This window comes from Gopherus evgoodei, chromosome 3, assembly GCF_007399415.2.
Source record: "Gopherus evgoodei ecotype Sinaloan lineage chromosome 3, rGopEvg1_v1.p, whole genome shotgun sequence".
NCBI lineage: Eukaryota > Metazoa > Chordata > Testudines > Testudinidae > Gopherus > Gopherus evgoodei.
The window spans coordinates 181,448,426-181,471,428 of NC_044324.1; the positions used below are offsets into that span (position 1 = coordinate 181,448,426).

At 45.8% G+C, this 23,003-nt stretch overlaps 1 protein-coding gene across 4 annotated transcripts in view; it reads right to left on the reverse strand.

Moving 5' to 3' along the window:
* HHAT (hedgehog acyltransferase) overlaps nucleotides 1–23,003 on the reverse strand; it is a 390,792-nt gene that overhangs the window by 30,616 nt on the left and 337,173 nt on the right. The window contains exons 12-13 of one of the 4 annotated variants that reach the window (XM_030557593.1): nucleotides 5,546–5,722; nucleotides 4,763–4,845 (exon numbers count right to left, since the gene is read on the reverse strand). In XM_030557593.1, coding sequence (XP_030413453.1) covers nucleotides 5,694–5,722 — 29 coding nt within the window. In that variant the 3' untranslated portion in view covers nucleotides 4,763–4,845; nucleotides 5,546–5,693. Of the gene's footprint in view, nucleotides 1–3,399; nucleotides 4,846–5,545; nucleotides 5,723–23,003 lie in introns of those variants that run through there. The other 3 variants (XM_030557592.1, XM_030557591.1, XM_030557594.1) reach the window with 3 other exon arrangements.

A 23,003-nucleotide genomic window follows, 5' to 3' on the forward strand; every position in this document is an offset into this window, starting at 1 on the left:
GTCATGCGGGTGTTCATATACTGCAGGTATTGCATTTAAAGAGCATTTGAGCCACTTCTGAAAGTAGCTGATTGCCACTACTAAAGGCTAGTTGCACTTAATCAATGTAATCCTGTCTAAGGAGGAAAGATGACAAAGCCAGGCTTACCTGTGGTCAAGCCTTGCAAAGAACTCACACAGTCTCATCCTGTCTCTAGCTTCTGTCTTGCCCTAGTGCGACACTCAATATAAGGAAGACAGAGATGGGGAATCCTTCAAGAATGGAAAGTGAGTGAGAAGACTTTTGTTATCTTAAAAGGACGTGGTCCTAAGTTAATTGCAATCAGCCTGCACACTGTTAAACATGGCAGTCCCTATTTACACTCAGTGCTAACTCATGGTTAACATCATGTAAGTTAGCACTGGGAAATGATATTCAACACATGTTGATAAGCTCAATACAGAGGAAAAGCCTGACTCCTGGTGGAGCAATAACTTCATATCCAAGAAGCCAGACTTCCAAGGGCAATGAGGTAGATGCCAAAGTTGTAGTAGTTTTGTTACGATTGATTAGGGAAGGCAAATTATAGGTGCAAAAGTAGAGGCAGTGTGAAAATGTGAACTTAAAGTTACTCAACTCAGCCTTTGTATACAGATCTGAACAAGTAGAATGGGGTTTCTTTTCTCTCTGGCCTGCTAGGCCTTGGGAAGTGGAGATGACATCCTTGAAAAGTTCTCATCCTGGGAGCTGTCATGGTCTGCCCCAACACATGGGATGCACAAGCCCTGGTGACTCATCAGCTACACGCTCTTCTTGTAGGTGAGTCACTTCAGCAAGCAGCTGGGACATATCAACTTGTCAGCCACCTTGACTGAATCCTGCACCTGATACAAATCAAACCCACTAAATATGCGAAAACTCAAATGAAACAGCCCTTGGTGGTGATTTTTGGTGTAGTGTGATAATGCGGCTAAAAATGAAACTCACGAACAGCAAGCTGTGTTAAATTCAGTACATGTGAACCAACCCCTAGGTATCAAAATCCATGAGGGGAGTCAGTTGAGAAGTGCAGTATGCTCAGTAGTTCTCAGGGGTCCCTTCGCAGAAGGAACAAGCTATTGTAATGCAGATTTCCCCAACTTCTTCACAAGATTTCACACATCATGTCCCCTCTGCAAGCCTCAGAGGGAGCAGTATTTCAACTGCACCCACTGGATTAAAAGGGAAGACTTGGCTAATAAAATAGGCTGCGCACCTAAAGAATTATTTTCCAGTAGACAGCAGAATGTGTGACAGGAGAGTGAGCTATTGCACTCTATTGGGAGAGGGGATGAGTATCAGTATAAGAAAACAGTAGAAAGCTACGCCATACTGTGCAGCTCCATCTCTTTACTCTTCACAGCTACATTAGACAGACAGTTCCACAAAACTCTAGGGGGCATGCTTAGGGATAACAAATGAGAGAAGCAACTGGCCCCAGAGGCAGACTCCACGGAAGATACTTATCTTTGGAAATACATGAAGGTATGCAGGGGCAGGAGGTGGCATTTGCTAGTGTGATGAATGACTAAGTCTGCCTTGGGTTTTTATAGCTAAGCTGTTTTTCCTTTGACCTGTGTTAAGTAGATTAATTCAACTAAGCTGCTTTTAGTTCTCAGATGTGAAACATATGTGAGCACAGTTCTACGCGCCATCTGTAATCAAGGCAGAACTGATTAGCATAATCTTACAGATACAATTATCATCAAGGATGACGTGAGCTGTCTTAACTCAAAACCAAATATTTGGGGGAGGAAGGGTTATGTGAGAGATCCGGACAACCACATTTTTCAGATCTTTCCCGGCACTTGTTGAATACATATATTGCAATGGGCACATCCAGCCTGCCGGCTGCTTAGGATTGTTTTGAAAAATCCGGCACCAATTTCACAAGAACCTTCATAGGTGTCAAGTGCAGCAGCAGGTACCCAAATTTTAATTCAGCCTCACAATCAATGACAGCTAAGCATTGTCTTCATCATTGCATTTTCTACCATGCAACGACAAGGGATGTGGTAACTTCACACGTTCAAAGGGCATCTGATTTACATAAGTGCCCACTAGTCTAGGGCCCCGCTCCTTTGGTGTAAAAATGGCTATGTATTATTTGGGGAACCTGGAGAAATTCTTCCTCTCCCAATCTATCTGTTCCCTAACTGAACATTCACTAATTTCCAGGCAAGAGAATGCATCTTCCCCATCTCTCCATATTGCTCTGTGGTTTGCATGATCAGGTTACTGCTTACTAACTAATGTGTTTACCTTGGTCTGTGGCTCCAAACATCTGTGTAGCTTCCTCTCCTCTAGGAGTTTCATGAATAAATTGCTTGTAAAATAGCAACTTGATGCTGCAACTTGTGACGCACTTGGACTCCTCAGTCCTGCTCGCAGTGGCACATGGATGCACTCAGGACCTCTACAGGCCAAGCAAGGACTATCTGTCTCGGTGCCAAACCCCTAGAACTTCTGCTGCAGATGTTCACGGACGTTGCCTAGGGCACAGAGTCTGGAATCCTATTGATAAATACATGAAGTTGGTCCAAGATTCTGATGCCATGTATGTTGGTGCATGGCATGTGGGACAGATGAGAACTCTCACATATTTTGACTAGTGACTTTCCTTAAATTGGCCTGATTATAGGAATTTTTGAAATAGGAAAGGGAGCCCCTGAGAGATTGGTGCTGAAGAAAACCTATTTATTCCTCATACAAGGGAGACATTGTTTAAGAACTCTTCGAGCTTCCCTGTAGATTACTACCCCACACTACATAATGATGTCCAGCTCAAGAGACAGTGACCACAAGTAGCAAGACTTGGAAGAATTCCTCAAGCATACTAACATGAAAGCAATTATTACAGAGGGAAGACAAAGTCATCTCACTATCTAAGGACATATAATGACAATAGGATAGGCATAAGTGACAGTTTCATGAGGTTATGAGGAGTTTTGATATAAAGTAACCCAAACCTCTGCCTATATGTTGAACTGAAATAATATCTCAAAGGTTAGGTACTGGAGACTCCTTGATCTTCCTTGAAAAAAGCCTAACACGGTGTAAGTGTGTCCACAATCTATTCAAATGATTCTACTAGCTAGCATACATCAAATGACATTAGAAGGAAGTGTTATAACTAGTTACTGAAGCAAAATTAAAGTTGTATTTCAGATTATTAAACTCTTGGCATTTGCACATTCCATTAAACATGAGGGACAGTAAGAATTTCAGAATGAAAGTATGGTAAATGAGGAACAGATCTAATCCTTCCTGTGCTTAATTTTTTTAATATAAAATTGGTGTTTCTCCATGGCCTCTGATACAGCATAAACAATTTCCCCCCCCTACTATATAGCAAAAAATAATTCTGCAAGTCACATATGTTCATCAACCATCCTTAAAGACTGAGTTTTGTTATTAAAACAGAAAAGGATATACAGCAACACTAGACAGTACAAAGCACTAAAACATACACCACAAAGACTGATACTCCTCTGGAATGAGGCATGGGCTAGATGACCTACTAGGTCATGTCCATCTCTGAGTGTAAGAGATGTTATTTATGTATACAAGTTACTACACATCCTGCATTAGATCAATGGATTTCCAGTCTACATGGCTGGAGAACAGATACATGGTTTTTCATCCTAGTATTAACTACGAAGGGTAAAGCATGGGATTTTTCAAAAGCTTTCAGCAATGGCTTAACTCTGCTCCAATAGTTATGCCCATGTTAGGGGCTTTTGAAAAATCCCACCTTCAGGGCATTCCTTTTTGGTAGTGGTTGCAGTGATCCTCTGCCCAAATTTTTCCTGTCACAACCCTGCCCCTTACCAGTAATGGAATCTGTCCATGCCTCAACTATACTGAACAGCCAAGACTTCCTCAGCAGAAGAGCTTGGGCTGAAGGTGGAGCTGGGGATGCAGGAGGAGCTGGGGTTAGAGGCAGAGTTGGCCTAGGGGTGGAGCGGAGCTGGGTTGAGGTGGAGCAGAGCTGCGTCTGGGGCTGGTGTGGAACTGTGGTTGGGGCCGGAGCTGTGTCGGGGCAGAGCGGGGCTGGGGGGGCACTCCCTCCCCGTCCTCCATGGGGGCTGGCACGGGTCCTGCTGCACACATCCCTGAATGCTCCTCTGTGTGCCACACAGTTTGGGGACCACTAAGATAGAGAAATGGCTAAAAAAGCAAAATCTTTTATTCTTTTGTACATGTTTTCAGGCTATACTTTCAATAGCTGGGTATTATTTTTAGATATAATGTATGAAAGGCAATTTGGGTAGAATTCTGGTTTTCCAAATTGTGCAATGGACGAATAGGATGCACTCTTTTGTTTGCAGTGTATTTGCAGTGAAAAAAATAAGAAAAAGACAAAAAATTCTCTCTTCCTGATAGACATGGATCCAAGAATGTGACGTACATATACTAAAATACTCAACAAGTAAATACTTCTGATATAAAACTAGTGTCTAAGATGACAAAAAATACTTTAAGAAATCAGTGTTTACAGTTCAAGTGGTTTGTCCATAAACAATTATAAATTAAAGTGGCTTCCAGTGTTTTAAATAGTTTGGCAAAGTATATTTGCTACGACATATTTTCCTGCAGAGAGAATGGCATGTACATCCACGGCAGAGAAATCAGAATGTCTGTATTCACTGTATGGAAGGTTTTACAAAAACCTGTTCCACTCCCTTCTTAACTCACAGCTCATGATGGCATACCTTTGTATAACTGTGTGCTAATCTACACGGTGTGTGCGCGATCCAATTCAATTCCAACATGAGAGTAGCAATACAGGAATCCAAGAACAGACAGGGTTGCCCAGGGCCAGCCTGTGAACAGAAAGAAAGATAATACTAGTCAGAGTAATTAATCTAGTTAATGAATACAGCAAGTGGATGGAAATATATCGAGACACATGTATCTGGGGTTGAACATTTGATGGGTTTATAGGGATATTTTTGTTGAACATTTAATATGGGAGGTAGAGCCAAGCCACAGAATTTGAAACCAGATCTGACATTTTCCAAATTTCAGAGGTAGTTAGGTTTGGCTTAGTTTGTTATAGATCCAGGCTCTCCCAAACCTCAAGAGCAATGGGTGTAGGGTTTTGGATTGGTTTAATCTCTATTTAATATTCCAAAAACAATGTGCCAAATTAACTACGTATGTTATACACTTGTTTTCTGTGGGTGGCATTCACCCACTGAACTGAACCCTAGTAGAAAATTTAAATTCTAAGTTAATGATGGCACATCCTAAGCACAAAAGAGTACAAAACCACAACATGATGACAAAGTAGTAACATAAGGATACAAGACAAACTGTGCTGCTCACCAGCAGAAGTCTGGGCATTTACAATTAAATCTTAGAATTCTCAGATATTTCCACATTGTCAGTGTCACACACAGCTGCAGGAAATCTACAGTGAAATACTTCCTTTTTTTTTTTGGTTCACAGATATCAGACAGCTACCTCCTATATTTTCAAAGAATTTCAAGGGGGAGGTGGGCAAGTTGTACTTCTATTTACCATTCTCTTTAATGATAGTCATGACTCTCGGGGAGACTGTGAGTAGAGCTGTGGAAAGTATTTGCACTGAGCCTTGAATTCTTTCAGAATGAACCTTGGGTTTGAGGCTTGACATGTTCCCGAACCCATGTCTTTTACAACACCCCAGCTATCTTGTTTTAGCTGCCTTGTAGAATTCTAGAAAGAACAAAGTAAGAGTAGTTTTACCTTGAGCTGGTCAAAGCAAACCTGGGAAGCTGGCGGAGGTGTCTAAGGTTTACCTTGACCAACTCATACAACATGGTATCTATCTTGTAAGACACACTTTTATTTCTAGTGAAGACACAGCTGTGAGTTTTCACGTAGGTACACCCTGCAAATCCCACTCAGCCAACCTCCTTTCCCCAGAAAATTGGGAACTTTCTCTCCATCTCTCCATGGTCTTTATATGTAAATCATTATGTGTTCTCCTTGAAGAGTTGAACTCATTTAACTCCCACCTGCAAACAAATCTGTCAGGACTGGATTACTTTCACCCTGAAAAGTGAAACTGCAGGCTTCATACCATCCTAACTTTGATGTCCTTGTTTCTCAGTAAAATATAAAACAGAATATAATACTTGAAACTTATATAGTACTTTCCATCTTGCAGACACTTTACCAATATTAACTGACAGATCTTCACAGCACTCCTGGGGAAAGTGAGGCTCTATTTTTACTGCAAAAAGGTATGTTCTTATACACTGACATAATAAACTCCCTATAAAATCATATTGGAAACAAGATATTGTAGTTTCTACCACACTGCAGCTAGTCAACCCCTACCTGGGGTTCACATTGACAAGCTACACTGAGGTAACCCCACTTCTTTTTTGCAATGAACACAAAGCCTGAGGCAGAAGGGTTAAATAGCCACACAGGGCAAGATTTTTAAAGGAATTTAGGTGTTTCAAGATGCCGACAGGGGTGCCAAATGGGATTTTCAAAAGCACCCATCATGAGCTAAGGCACCTAGTGGGGTTTTCAAAAGCACCTATCTGTATCTTTAAGAACTTAAATACCTTTACAAATCTGTCCCAGGGAGATTGAGAGCTTACTGAGCCCTACTCAGGCCTGGTCTACACTATGGGTTTATACAGAATTTAGCAGCGTTAAACTGAATTAACCCTGCACCCATCCACACAACGAAGCCCTTTATATCAATATAAAGGGCTCTTAATATCGATATCTGTACTCCTCCTTGACGAGGGGAGTAGTACTGAAATCGGTATTGCCATTTTGGAATAGGGTTAGTGTGGCCGCAATTCCACGATATTGGCCTCTGGGCGCTATCCCACAGTGCACCATTGTGACCGCTCTGGAAAGCAATCTGGAGTCGGATGCACTGGCCAGGTAGACAGGAAAAGCCCCGCAAACTTTTGAATTTCATTTCCTGTTTGTCCAGCATGGAGAGATGATCAGCACAGGTGACCACACAGAGCTCATCAGCACAGGTAACTACACAGTCTGAGAATCGAAAAAGAGCTCCAGCATGGACTGCACGGGAGGTACTGGATCTGATCGCTATATGGGGAGAGGATTCTGTGCTAACAGAACTCTGTTCCAAAAGACGAAATGAAAAAACATTTGAAAAAATTTCCAAGGCCATGATGGAGAGAGGCCACACCAGGGACTCAGTACAGTGCTGTGTGAAAGTTAAGGAGCTCAGACAAGCTTACCAGAAAACCAAAGAAGCAAATGGAAGGTCCAGGGCAGGTGGGGGTAATCTTAGCCTTGCCTGAGGATTCTGCGGATGGGGAAGATGAGGAGGACGAGCTTGCAGAGAGCACACAGCACTCCATTCTCCCCAACAGCCAGGAGCTTTTTCTCAGCCTGACAGAAGTACCCTCCCAGCCTTCCCAAGCCACTATCCCAGACAATGAAGCCATGGAAGGGACCTCTGGTGAGTGTACCTTTGTAAATATAAAACATGGTTTAAAAGCAAGCATTTTTTTAATGATTAATTTGCCCTGAGGACTTGGGATGCATTCGCGGCCAGTACAGTTACTGGAAAAGTCTATTAACATGTCTGGGGATGGAGCGGAAATCCTCCAGGGACATCTCCATGAAGCTTTCTGGAGGTACTCCAAAAGCCTTTGCAGAAGGTTTCTGCGCAGGGCAGCCTTATTCCATCCTCCATGGTAGGACAATTGATCACGCCATGCATGTAGCAAGTAATCTGGTGTCATTACATGACAAAGCCTAGCTGCGTATGGTCCCGGTGTTTGCTGGCATTCAAGCAACATCCGTTCTTTATCTCACTGTGTTATCCTCAGGAGAGTGATATCGTTCATGGTAACCTGGTTGAAATACGGGAATTTAATTAAGGGGACAGAGATGGTTGGGCTGTTTGCCTGTGGCTTAAAAGAAATCCTTCCCTGCATTTAGCCAAGCACAGGGAGGGGGAGGTAATTGGTGCTGAGCTTTTTCGCGTTTGGCTAGCTGGGATCTTCCCTGCTACCAGCCACGCAGTGGGGGGCGGGGAGGGTGGCTAACAGTGATCTTCCATGATACCAGCAACGCGGTGGGGGGAGAGATAAAGTGATCATCCCAGAGAATTGGATGGGGGAGGTTCTGGTGCTGTACGTTAACAGGAAAGAAGCAGCACTCAATGGGCTTTGCTTGCTATTTGGGAAAGGAGGGTGCTGGATATATGAAGGCTGCAGAAGCCGAAAGACAATGGCTTACCCTGCCACATGCAAGCCGAATTCTGATGCCCGGACCTGTGTCTGTGATCTCTAACACCAAAGCTGCAAGCACTCAATATTAAGATGCAAAATTCAACCTTGTAGTGAGATCACATGTGCTATGTAAGGTGAATAGCATTGTTCACCGTGAAAGAGTATAACCATTGTTCTGTAAAATGTATCTTTTTAAATACTTCTCTCCCTTTTTTCCCTCCCTCCTGCAGCTGCAAATTTTTCAAGTCTCCCTCCTCTGTCCCGAAGGCTATCTCAGATAAGGCAGCGGGAAAAAAAAGATGGGAGACAAAATATTCTCGAAAATCATGGAAGTGACCCGCAATGAAAGAGCACATCTGAATGAGTGGAAGGACGTGGTATCAAAGTACAGGAAAGATGCCAGTGAACATGAGGAGAGGAGAGACGCTTGAGATCAGAGGTGGCGGCAGGAAGATCAGCGGTGGTGGGATGCAACTCTGGGGCTGCTGCATGATCAAACTCACATGCTCTGGCATCTGGTGGAGCTTCAGGAATGACAGCAGGATCACAGAGTGCCGCTGCAGCCCCTGCTTAACCATCCTCCCCCCTCACCATGTTCCTTAGCTTCCTCACCCACCAGACGACTAAGAACGCATGGAGGGAGGCTCCGTGCACCCGTCCATTCCACCCCAGTGGACAGTCCAACCAAAAGACTGTCAATATTTTGAAATTTTTTTAGTGGCCTTTTCCTTCCCTCCTATCCTCCTCCCAAACCCCACCTGGGCTACCTTGTCAGTTCTCTCCCTCTTTTTATAATTAATTAATAAAGAATACATGATTTTTAAACGAGAGTGACTTTATTTCCTTAGGAAGCAAGTGGTAGTCAAAGGGGGAGGGAGGGTGGTTTACAGGGAATGAGTCAATGGGGGGGGAGGTGATCAAGGAGAAACAAACACAATAGTCACACTGTACCCTGGCCCATGATGAAACTGTTTTTCAAAGCCTCTCTGATGTGCACCGCTTCCTGGTGTGCTCTTCTAATCGCCCTGGTGTCTGGCTGCGCGTAATCAGCGGACAGGTGATTTGCCTCAGCCTCCCACCCCACCATAAAGGTCTCCCCCTTACTCTCACAGAGATTGTGGAGCACACAGCAAGCAGCAATAACAAAGGGGACACTGGTTTGGCTGAGGTCTGAGCAAGTCAGTAATGTGCGCCAGCACGCCTTTAAATGGCCAAATGCACATTCTACCATCATTCTGCACTTGCTCAGCCTGTAGTTGAACAGCTCCTGACTACTGTCCAGGCTGCCTGTGTATGGCTTCATGAGCCATGGTATTAAGGGGTAGGCTGGGTCCCCAAGGATAACTATAGGTATTTCAATATCCCCAACTGTTAATTTCTGGTCTGGGAAGTAATTCCCTTGCTGCAGCCATTTAAACAGAGTAGTGTTCCTGAAGACGCGAGCGTCATGAACCCTTCCCGGCCATCCCATGTGGATGTTGGTGAAACATCCCTTGTGACCCACCAGTGCTTGCAGCACCATGGAAAAGGACCCTTTACAGTTTATATACTGGGTGCCCTGGTGCTCCGGTGCCAAGATAGGGATATGGGTTCCATCTATCGCCCCTCCACAGTTAGGGAATCCCATTGCAGCAAAGCCATCCACTATGACCTGCACATTTCCCAGAGTCACAATCTTTCGTAGCAGCAGCTTAATGATTGCTTTGGCTATTTGCATTACAGCAGCCCCCACAGTAGATTTGCCCACTCAAAATTGATTCCCAATTGACCGGTAGCTGTCTGGCGTTGCAAGCTTCCAGAGGGCTATCGCCACTCGCTTCTCAATTGTGAGGGCTGCTCTCATCTTGGTATTCTGGCATTTCAGGGCAAGGGAAAGCAAGTCACAAAGTTCCATGGAAGTGCCCTTACGCATGCGAAAGTTTTAAAGCCACTGAGAATCGTCCCAAACTGCAACACTATGCAGTCCCACCAATCTGTGCTTGTTTCCCGGGCCCCAAATCGGCGTTCAATGGCTAGAACCTGCCCCATTACCAGCATGATCTCCAATGCGCCGGGACCTGCAGTTTGAGAGAATTCTGTGTCCATGTCCTCCTCACTCTCCTCGCCGCGCTGCTGTAGCCGCCGCCTCCTCGCCTGGTTTTGCAAGTCCTGGTTCAGCATAGACTGCACGAGAACGCGTGAGGTGTTTACAACGTCCATGACTGCTGTCTTGAGCTGAGCAGGGCCCATGCTTGCCATGCTATGGCGTCTGCACAGTTCACCCAGGAAAAAAGGCGCGAAACGGTTGTCTGCTACTTGCATGGAGGGAGGGGTGCAGCTGTACCCAGAACCACCCGCAACAATGTTTTTTGCCTCATCAGGCACTGGGATCTCATCCCAGAATTCAAATGGGCGGGGGAGACTGTGGGAACTATGGGATAGCTACCCACAGTGCAACGCTCCGGAAATCGACACTAGCCTCAGTACATGGACGCACACCGCCGAACTAATGTGCTTAGTGTGGCCGCTTGCATTCGATTTTATGCAATCTGTTTTAAAAAATTGGCTTCTGTAAAATCGGAATAATCCCGTAGTGTAGACATACCCTCATGTTCACAGCACAGTACACCACCTCCTACATCAGGGTGGCTCCAGGGACACATGCGGCTCTTCAGAAGTTAATATGTGGCTCCTTGTATAAGCACCGACTACAGGGCTGGAGCTGCAGGCGCCAACTTTCCAATGTGCAAGGGCGTGCTCACTGCTCAACCCCTGGCTCTGGCACAGGCCCTGTCCCCACTCCTCCCCCCCCCAGCCTCCTGAATGCCAGGAAACAGCTGATCCGGATGTGCAGGAGGGAGGGAAAGGTGCTGATTGATGGGGCTGCTGGTGGGTGGGAAGCACTGGGAGCGGGAGGGCAGCTGATGGGGGGCTGCTGATGTATTACTGTGGCTCTTTGGCAATGTACATTGGTAAATTCTGGCTCCTTCTCAGGCTCAGGTTAAATTCATAAGGCTTTGGCTAGAGAATGATCACAGTGAATGGCAAAATAGACTGATATGTAGTGAAAACACCTTATAGAGAACATTAATTATAGTAAAAGAACGAGAAGTACTTGTGGCACCTTAAAGACTAAGAAATGTATTTGGGAAGTGGGTTTTTGCCCACAAAAGCTTATGCCCAAGTAAATATGTTAGTCTCTAAGGTGCTACAAGTACTTCTGTTCTTTTTGGTGATACAGACTAACACGGCTACCACACTGAAATTAATTAGAGTGAAATTCCACCTGCGTTCAAGTGGAGTGAGTCTTGAATTGTTTCACTTTATTTCAATAGACTTTCACTTAGGGTTGCCAACTTTTTACTCCAGTGGTCCCCAACGTGGTGCCCCTGGGTGCCATGGTGCCCGCCAGGGCATTTATGTGCGCCCGCCTAGTGCCTAGCAGGAGAGAGAAGCCATGGCCCAGCACCTGACAGGAACAGAGAATTCAGGCAGCGAGCAGGGTGTTCTCTGTTCCCAGCAGGCGTGGGGCCTGCCTAGTGCCTAGCAGGGGAGACAAGCCGCTGCCCTGCGCCTGCCGGGGACAGAGAACTCCAGGGCTACAGGCTGTGGGCGCCAGTGTTCTCGATCCCTGGCAGGCGCAGGGCTGTGGCTTAAGCCAGAGAGAAGCCCACAGCCCTGCACCTGCCAGGGACAGAGAACTCCAGGGCTACAGACTGTGGGCGCCGGTGTTCTCGGTCCCTGGCAGGTGCGGAGCCATGGCGTAAACCAGCGAGAAGCCGCAGCCCTGCCTCTGCTGGGGACAAAGAACACCGGGGCTGCAGGCTGCGGGTGCCGGTGTTCTCTGTCCTCGCAGTTTGTCTTCGGCTTCTCTCTGGATTCATATATTAGGTTATATTAAATATGATATTTTTTGTATGATTTAATGTACAAATACAAAATTAGCCTTGAAAAACTGTTGGCGCTCGCCACACTCTTCTGAAAACATGAATGTGCTACTGGCCACAAATAGGTTGGGGACCACTGTTCTACTCACACAAAACTGAACACTCTTGCCCCACGCCTCCTCTGAGGCCACACCCATGCCCCACCCCCGCTCACTCCATCTCCCCTTCCTTTGTTGCTCGCTCTCCCCACCCTCACTCACTTGCTCATTTTCACTGGGCTGGCGCAGAGGGTTGGGGTGAGGGCTCTAGGGTGGGGCCAGGGATGAGAGGTTTGGGTTGCAGGAGGGGGCTCTGGGCTGGGGGGGTGGAGCTGAGGGGTTCAGAGTATGGGAGGGGGCTCTGGGCTGTGGGTGCGGGTTCTGGGGTGGGGCCAGAAATGAGGGGTTCAGGGTGTGGGAGGAGGCTCTGGTCTGGTGCAGGGGGGTTGGAGTGAGGCGGGGGGAGGGTGAGGCTCCAGCTGAGGGTGTGGGCTCTGAGGTGGGTCTGTGAATGGGGGGTTTGGGGTACAGGAGTGTGCTCCAGGCTGGGATTGAGAGGTTCAGGGCTGAGGCGGGAAGAGAAAAGAAAATGCAATTACCATGGAGAAGGAAAGGGTAAAGAAGAATTTCTGGCTCACAGTGATGGAGGAGATGAGGGTGGAGAGAAGAGGAATGAGTCTTGTTTCAGCTGCTCACTACTGAGAGTGAAGCTATGGCCTTCCCAACTGTATGCGCACACACCCTGCCAACCCATACACACATACCTCTAGTGCTCCCTGCAAATATAGGAGTGTAGCCCTGAGGAGTAATCTGCTGGTCTGCATAAAATGTGTTTTTGATAAATTTAAGTATTTGATGTAATAGGCTTATAAATTCATAATACAATAGCTGTAATGCAAGAAACCTACAGGTCAAACATCCTGTATGACGCTAAGGCAACTTCAGCACATTTTGGGACCCTTACTCAGAAAAGTGATAATAAGACAAAATACCTGCGCAGATGTCTGGAGACCTTTAACTGAACCAATAACAGTAAAGGGTGGAAACAAGTACACCACAAATGCATACATACCTGTCAATCATACGCACATAAATGTTAAGCTATGAGGCAAGAGTACCCTAACATTTCCGTGGGGAAAAGATAAAATTTGCTCTATAAAAAGGTGGGACAGCTCACCATCAGGGAGGCAATACACCCATCTATCTGCTCCTGTCTACTCTATATTGCCTCCACCCTCATCTACATATCGATGCTACCCATCTATGATGACTATTAACTATTAGTAGGCCGTAGTATTATTTCTTTTCAAAACAGTAAGTAAAAAGAGATTTAATCTCCCTCATATTTCATTTTAGTTTTAGCATTTAGTATATATAGAGAGTTAAAATCAGAATGCAAACCATCTTAAAATAACTTCCTTTGCCAGAGGTGTGAAACCGCCCAAGGGACGCTGCTACACCAAAGTGAGTATTCAAGTTTGCATAAATCATAAATCTATATCTTAAAGAACTGTGATATTTTGTAACTTTGTGATCTTGAACTGTTTTAACATTTACTTATTGTTTCATTAATTTTAATCAAAAGGTCTTTATGACTATATCTGTCTCAGTGTAAGCTCCTGTCATATACCCCAAAGTTCCTTTTATAAACTCTGTGAAGCCTGATTCAGGACGAACTTTATCTTCTGATCAAATATATTGGCAAGCCAAACCCATACTAATTAATATCCAATAATTATTATTAATATTATTAATTAATTAAAATTAATTAATCAAATTAAATTAAATTAAGTGGATAAATTACACCAACCCTACTAACTCACCCCAAATCAGGCTACAGGATCCATCATTAATCTAGTGAAGTGGAGGGGATCTCTTGTCCTGTGGGCTCTCCCTTGTTACAATATAACTTAGCCTACAGTGGAAGTTGTTACTGGGGAAAAGCCCTTTATGATGAGATGTTTCCACTATAGATATAAAATATAGAAACAAAAGGAGCCACATTCTGCTTCCATTTACATCCATATAAATCCAGAGTAATTGCATTCCAGTCCCTGTAGTCACTCTGAATTTACCTGGGTGTATCTAAGAGAATTTTGTAGGTATACAATTTAAATATGGTGAGTAGCCTGGAACAAGCAAAAGGCCTTTTGAGCAGTGTCTTTATTTCAACATCTGCATCTACAATTTTAGTGAATACAAAATAAACATCTTCAAAAACAAAACAAAAAAGTCCATAATAACTCAACAGATACCTTAGGAAACAGAAACCAAGGGACACAGGATATGATATCCACCTTTCAAAGTTGCTGGTAAAACCCAAGAAAAGTTACCTTTGCTTCAGCACTAACTAATACAAAAATAAGTAGAGCATGCATCCTTGGCTCTATTGTGGTCCCATACATCTCAAGAAGGCACTTTGTAATGTCAAGAGTTTTGTTAAGATTTGTAACTAAAGAGAAAAAATCCAACAGGTGGGGAAAAAATGGTTACCTACTTTTCGTAACTGTTCTTTGAGATGTGTTGCTCATTTCCATGCTATGCTAAGTGTGTGTGTGCTGCGTGTCCCGTTACCAGAGATTTTTCCCCAGTGGTATCCATAGGGCCAGGGCCCGCACTCATACACTGGTAGAAGGGGCACCGCTGGCTCTGCGCCTTTCCAATTCCTTCTTGCTGTCAACTCCAACGGCAGGGTAGGAGGGGGGGTAATGGAATGGACATGAGCAACACATCTTGAAGAACACCAGTTACGAAAAGTAGGTAACCATTTTTTTCCTCTTCAAGTGCTTGCTCCTGTCAATTCCATGCTAGGTGACTCACAGGCAGTATCATCAGAGATGGGCTTGGAGTTCCGGGGCATACCAAATGTAACACAGCTTTCCTGAAATTGGCATCATCTGTGGCCTGTTGGGTGATTGCATAGTGGGACGCGAATGTGTGGACTGATGACCATGTAGTGGCCCTGCAGATGTCCTGTTGCTGGATTAAAGTAAGAATACATTTATGTTATGGGAAAGTGTGAGAAAGACTGACCCAGAACAGACCCTGGATTTGGCCTGACCATTAGAAAGGAATATTCCTGTCAGTTTACAAGATCTGTGTTAACTATAGAAAACACATCCCGAGACAAAAAGTCTGTTTTAAAGTGATAAGATTACCATTAAGGACAGGTGCTGTTACAACTGTTTTCCTGAACTCTGGAATAAGATCTGTTAACCCCCACTCTTGCATTTTTATCTTGCTTGTTTTCTTTTTTTATGTAACAAGTGGTATGAATAGGTTTATTGGAGTCTGTCATGCCCCAAGGATTTCAGAATGGTTATGTTAAAGAATGAATCGCTAATAAAATGTAGATGTGATAAAAAAAATGTTAAGTGAAATAGAGTGTGATTGCAGTTGTATGTTTGGATGGGTAATAAAAGGTTGAGCCACCAGCCTTAGAATCATAATAAACGACAGCGACAGCACATCTGGAGGAAGAAAAACAACTACCCTTTGACGGGACCGTTTGGCTGAAGAATGTGCTGGGCGAGATAACCCGACAACCCTAAGGGCACACTGGAATCCACCCCCAACCACCCCAAGGACAGGGGGACCGGAGAACCGCAGAGCAAGATAACAACAAACCGTCATTGCTGTGCCATCTGCGTGATTGATTATCACTTCAAATATGAGAACAGCATGATAAGGCAAACCCCAAAGACTTGTATGAGGATGGATCCCGATATAGACAGACCCTAAAGACTGAGAACTTTGGGTCTGGTTCTGCAACCAAATTCCAGGCGCATCAGATGTGTATATGACAAGGCCCAGCTCCCTCCTCATGTCCTGGCCACCTGGACTTGGCACGAGCAACTCCTAGGCTGGTAATTATAACAACAACCTTGCAGAACTTGTGTGTGTGTGAGTGAATAGAATGTTATAGCTATAACTGATTGCTTACTCCAATTCTTTCTGTATTCACAATAAACACGGCATATTGCCTTATCCCCTGAATAAGATTCTGCAGCAACTATGCTGTCAAGTGTAGGCCTGTGAGGTTCGGATGGAGGAGTCACCCATGATCCTGCAAGTCCAGTCCGAGAGGAAGTGTCCACAGGGCTGCGACTGCGAGGTCTACTAGGAGCATGCTGAACCAATGCTGACAAGGCCAGGCTGGAGAGATCAGGATGACCTTTGCCTGGTTCCCTTTTATCTTCAGGAGCACCTTTTGAACTAGGGAGATTGGACGGAAAGTGTACAGCAGGCTGTCCGACCACAACTGCAGGAAGGCATCAGAGAGTGTACCTCTGGCCGAGCCTCAAGCAAAAGCAGTGACACGTCTTTTCAGTAGAGATCAAATCTCAAAGATGACATTGATGACCTCTGGGTGGAGAGACCACTCATGGCCAGAGGATAAGGACCTGCTGAGGCAATCCGCCAACACATTCCATTCCCCAGGGAGATGTGATGCCTCTAGGTGAATATAATGATTCACTCAGAAGTTCCACAGCCCAAGAGCTTCCTGGCATCGGACACTGGAGGAAGCTCCTCCCTGTTTGTTGACATATAACATTGACACTGTATTGTCCATCAGTACTTGCACATTTTTGCCTGAGAGATGGGGCAGGAAGACTTCCCAGAGCCAAGCGTATTGCCTTGAGTTCCTTCACATTATATTTAAGGACAGGTCATCCTGTGAACAGAGGCCTTGGGTCCTGAGCTGAAATGGGCTCCCCACCCCACATCCAATACATCAGACACTAATGTTATCGACGGCTGCAGGGGCTCAAAAGGTATTCCGGACAGAACCAAGGTCGGGCCTAAGCACGATTTCAGGGAAGCCCAGACTGACACTGGAATGGTGAGCATCAAGTCCAGATGGTGCCGGCTTGGGGAATGGACAGATGCAAGCCACATCTGAAGTTGTCTGAGGTGCAGTCGTGCATATTTTACCATGTAAGTACATGCCGCCATGTGACCTAGTAGACGTAGGCACACCCAAGCAGTCATCAATAGGCCAGACGATACTTGGGTGATTAAATCTGTTGTGGCTCTGTATCTGCCTCCAGCAGGAAAACCCTGACCTGAGGGGAGTCGAGCACAGCTCCTGTAAAGTCTATTCTCTGGGCTGGGACCAACACTGACTTTTGCTAGTTTATTAGGAGGCCCAGCATCCTGCTAGTGGCCCGTACCACAGAGGTGCTGTACTGAAAGGCCTCGAGTGTCCTTTTATCAGCCAATTGTCTAGTACAGATAAATCTGTACGCATCGATGTCTGAGGTAGGCTGTGACCACCACCATGCACTTTGTGAAAATTCACAGGGCCACCGAAAGACCAAATGGGAGTGCTATAAATTGGTAGCACTCGTGGCCCACCATGAACTTGAAGAACTTCCTGTGTCCCCAAAACATGGAAATATGCAAGTATGCATCCTTCAAGATGAGGGCGGTGTACCAATCTCCAAAGAAGGAATGACCGAGGCCAGGGAGACCATGAGGAAGCTCAGTTTCTTGAGATACTTGTTGAGGCAACATAGGTGGTTGCAGGCCTCCTTTTGTCTTGGGGAATAAAAAAATAACGGGAGTAAAAACCTACCCTTCTCATCTTGGAAGGGCTTATTTCCACACCCCTGCCTGTAGCAGGGTTTGCACCTCCTGGACAAGAAGTTGCTCATGGGAAGGGTCCCTGAAAAGAGATGTGGAAGGGGTGTGTGCTGGAGGGATGGAGACAAACTGCAGAGCGTACCCTTCTGCTATGGTACTGAGTACCCAGTGGTCCAATGTAATTGACCCCTAAGCACGGAGGTATGGTAAAAGGCAGTTCATAAATACAAATGGGGGTTGTTGATCTGGGAGGGAGACTGGTAAGCCATCCCCAGGCATGCCTTCAAAAGGCCTATCTGTCTCCACTCGAGAAACAGCTAGTGCCCTGTTGGGCAGAGGTGGAAGGCAGCTGACCCTGATGGTGCCTATAACTTTTCCCTTTTTTCTTGCAGGGCTTGTACCTGGATGGTCCTGAGAACCTGCGGGGGGCCCCTGCAGCCTAAATTGTTTCCTTGAGGCCGGCGGTGTATAAAGGCCCAGGGATCACAGCATAGCCCTGGAGATTTTAAGGCCATGCAGTTTGGTGTCTGTCTGGTCCAAGAATAATGAGGCTCACTCAAATGGGAGCTCCTGGACCAGCTGCTGAACCTCCTGGGACAGACCCAAAGAATGTCATCACAAACCATGAATCATGGTGACCGCCGATGCCATTGTTCCGGCTGCCAAATCTGCAGCATCTAAAGTTGCCTGGAGAGACGTTGTGGCCATTATCTTTCCTTCCTCCATGATGCCCCTGAATTCCTGCTGCAATTCTTGAGGCAAGGAATCCTTAAATTTGGCCATGGAGTTTTAAACGTTAAAATTGTATATCCCCACAGCGCCTGCTGGTTTGCAATATGAAGTTGAAGGCTTGTAATGGGACAAACCTTTCTACCAAAAAGGTCCAGGCATTTAGCTTCCTTATTTTTTGGAATGGCACTTCCGTCCTTGCCTATCCCGCTCATTAGTGGAGGAAACCACAAAGGACCCCAGGGGAGGGTCTGAGAACATGTACTCAAATCCATTGGCAGGAACATAGTATTTCTTTTCTGTCCTTTTAGATGTTGAGGGCAGAGAGGAAGGGTTCTGCCATGGTGCTTTTACGAACTTAACCACCCACTCAGGCACCAGCAGAGCCACCTTGGTGGGATCCACGGCAGCCAGAATATCAAAGAGGGCATCCATGGGTTCTTTCAGCTCCTCTTCCTCTAGGCCCAGGCTGGTCATGACCCTTTTGAGGAGCTCCTGGAGGGCTCTAAAATAATCTCGAGGCAGGGGGTTAGCAGGACCTGTGAATGCCTTGTCTGGGGATGATGATGAGGATGCTGCCAGTGGTGGTATGGCTAAATCCTCTGCCTCCCCTGAGATAATTTCTGTGGGAGGTACTGCTAGGGTTTCAGTACCATGGTCAGAGTCTGAGCCTGGCTCTGGGACTGGCTGGGGAGGAGCCACACTCCATCTCTCAGAGATCACCACAGACTGAGGGTGAGAGAACGGCCTTGGCATCGCTGAGAACCCCGATGGGTTCCAGCACTGCCACTGCATGGGCCATTGTCCTGGAAGCCATTGGCCCATATATTGTCCGGCACCAACGTCTGTTACATGTGCTGGGTGACGGAGCCTCTTTTGAGGGGGAGCTGAATCCCTCTTGAAGTCTGATGAGGATTCCTCATAAGATGACTACAGCAGAGCCACTGCTGATCCCTCCTGCCAGCTACGCTGGGAGCCAGGGAATGGTGTTGAGGGACAACTCTTTTGCACAGGGGACTAGCTATGGGAGGCTAGCGATTGGTGCCGGGACTGGTGTCGAGGCTGAGATGACCAATGGCAGTGCTCAAGAGAATGGTGCCATGGATCAGGTGGCTGCTGTCAGGGCTTGGGTGAGTGGCATCGAGATTTGGGTGGCCGGTGCCGGGACTCATATGACCAGTGCTGGGGCTTGGGTGACTGGTGCCAGGGTATGGGTGACTGGTGCCGTCCCACTGGGGATCATTGTCTTGAGGCCATAGACTAGCACAGCAATGGAGACCGGTGCTGGGTTGGGGGACCACTGCGAAAGTCCCATAGTGAGCTTCCCTTTCAATACCAGTGCCCTCAGAGGATCTAGGGAGGAGGGTGGTCGGTCCCGGGGTGTGGGAGGCACCTGTAGGGCCATAAGGTTCCTCGCTGCCTGAAAGGCTTCCGGTGTGGAGGGAACTCTCAATTGCACTGGGCCCCGGCTATTCTTTGGCATGTGGGGTGGGTCTCGAGTTGGGCTAGATGCCACAAGTGGAGTCATCGCCACAGCCATATGTCTCTGTGGGGAGTGTGAATGGCCCGACATGGGTTGCATCTCACTCTTGCCCTCCTGCTGTTTCCCTGTCACTGGAGATGGGGAATGGTGCTAAGGGGGGCACAGTTCAGAGAGGCACTTCATCCTGAAGCCAATGTACTTGGCCCTGAGTCTGACCTACTTGGCTAAGAGGCCAGTCTGAGTGTGGCTTCCATCAGCAGGGCTTTCAATCTGATATCCCTGTCCTTTTGGGTGCCTGGCCTTAAGCCCCTGGACAAGTCTGCATTTGTCCCTGATGTGAGCCTCCGCAAGGCCCTTTAGGCAGCTGGAGTGGGGATTGTTCACTGGCAATGGGCTTACTACAGGTAGCGCACGGTTTGAAACCTGGGGATCAGGGCATGCCCTAACCCTGGGACAAGGTCCCTTAAGTGGACTATCTAACACTAACTAACAAACTCACTAACCATATTTACAAAAATACAGTCTGGTAAACCACTAAAGAAGGCTTGCAAACACAAAGAAAGGAAGACTGTTCCAGCAACTGTCATAGGCGGTAAGAAGGAACTGGAAGGGTGCAGGGTCAGTGGCGCCCCTTATACTGGTGCATGAGTGCAGGCCTCCAGGAGATGCTAGAGCCAGCCCTACGGACACTACCAAGGGAAAAATCTCCAGCAAGGGCGCATGCAGCGTGCACACACTTAGCATGGAATCAACATGAGCAAGCACTCGAAGAAGAATCCACATTAGGGAATACTGAGGAGTAAAAGATGGTGGTAGGTGCTAGTCCTGCAAACATTTATACATGTGCTTGATTTTATGCATGAGCAGTCCTCTTGACATCAGGGGGATTGTTTACCTGCATAAGGTTAAGCATGTGCATAGATGTTTGCAGGAGTGGAGCCTGAGAATACAACGTGGCTGGTGAAAATCTAAAATCCTTCCCTGAACCAGCCTTTTGGGTCAAATCTTCATGATGGGACTCAGCAACCCTCCTCCTGGTTCAGAATACATCCAAACTAGACAAACCTGTACCTTATCTCAGCAGTGGCGAAGCTTTACTGATACAAGAACTAGTGCTGATGGGCCTGTGTTGTTTAGACCACCACAATGAAAACTTGCTTGGAGCAGTTCATAATGCATTGGTAAAACTCTGGAGCTCTGTTCACACTCTCACTTTCAGTGAGAAACTGCATCGTCTTTACAGCTCTCGTTTCTAGTACACTCTTTCCTCCTTCTTGCTCTTTTCTGATAAGTATCCTCTTCCTAACTACAAGCCCCTCCCTCCCTCTCCTGACCTGAGTTTTGTGACTTTTCTGTAGTCAGTTCTACTCACTCCTTTTCTCTTCCCTCCCTGCCCCTTGTGCCACCTCAGAGTCAAAAAGAAAGATCTGACTGCTACGCAGGGGACTATTTTCTGCATTTGAAAACTAAAGTCATTGTGTTTCCAGTCATACACACTCCCCAGTCCCTTAATTGTCTGGCTGATTTAGTGAAATCTCACAAGAGAACATGTTTGTAAGGTTTTAAAAATGGAATCCCAACCTTAACAATTCTTTATGAAGTGATTTTGCTAAAATCTATATTCCTAAATAGAAACAACAGGAGGGGGACCATTGAGTCCTCATATGAAGACATTTAGCTGCAGATTCTAGTCAGAATTTTACTTTAGCAAATTTGGTCTCTAGCAATTTTACCATTTCTTTACTGGTCTCACTTTAAACAGATGTGGCACCCGATTCTGATCCCACTTACACTGGTATAACTCAATGGAGTTACAGTGGGAAAATCTGGTAGTGTCCGGCCAATAGTATTTCCACTTTGCTTCTCTACCCATGAATCTCTCTGATTGAATAGGGCATTGGAAAATCCTTCATATGAACTAAATAACGGACCTGATTCACCTTTCCTCTACTCCAGCCCTGTGGCATTGTAACTTCATTGGACCAATTCAGTTAAACAACACAGAGCTGGAGTAAAGCAGGGGTGAATCAGACTCAAGTTTTAAATCTATTTAAATGCTGCAATTTGTCCCTACAATCTTTTTTACAAGCTGTAACCTGAAAGCACAGTTTGGTAAATTGCCTCGTCTATCTCAAATGATGGAGTCTCCTTTCAGATGTCTAAACATAAAATCTGAGCTAGAATTTAAATGTTAATCGGTTTAAATTGTATATCATATCTACTGCAGTCTAGGATTATTGCTCTAGATTTCTGGTTGGAATTGAGTTACATCATTTAGCACAACATAATCAAAACAATTAAAATTCTTGTGTTCTAAATAGAAAATGTCCTGCCAATAGCAATTTAGCTACCAATGAAAAAGAGAGGTTAGCCAAGATAACCACCTGGATGACAATGAGACATAGAGACTGAGAGGGACAGGGAAGGATTCTTTTGAAGAGTTCAAAACTTGGGCCCATATTTATTTGAACATCTGTAGAGAAGTTGCAGTTACACCTTGTACAGTACTGTGCATATTCTATGGATGACAGGAAATGGGACTTTCAGAATGCAGGACCTTCAGTAACATTCTTTGCACCTACAGAAGGTAGCACCTTTCATTCAATGACCTTAAAGTGCGCTACAAAGGTATATCCCCCCAATTAACTGATGGGGAACGCACACTGAAGTCAGTGGAAAGACTTGACTTCAATGGGCATTGGATCAAGCCATAAGGCTCAGATTTTTAAAGATATTTAGGCGTCAACAATCATATGGACAAGGGTGATCCAGTGGCTATAGTGTACTTAAACTTTCAGAAAGCCTTTGACAAGATCCCTCGCCAAAGGCTCTTAAGCAAACTAAGCAGTGAGGGATAAGAATGAAGGTCCTCTCGTGGATCAGTAACTGGTTAAAAGACAGGGGTCTGTACTGGGATGGTGCTGTTCAACATATTCATAAATTATCTAGAAAAAGGGGTAAACAGTGAGGTGGCAGTTAGCTGATGATACAAAATTACTCAAGATAGTTAAGTCCAAAGCTGACTTTGAAGAGCTACGAAGAGATCTCACAAAACGA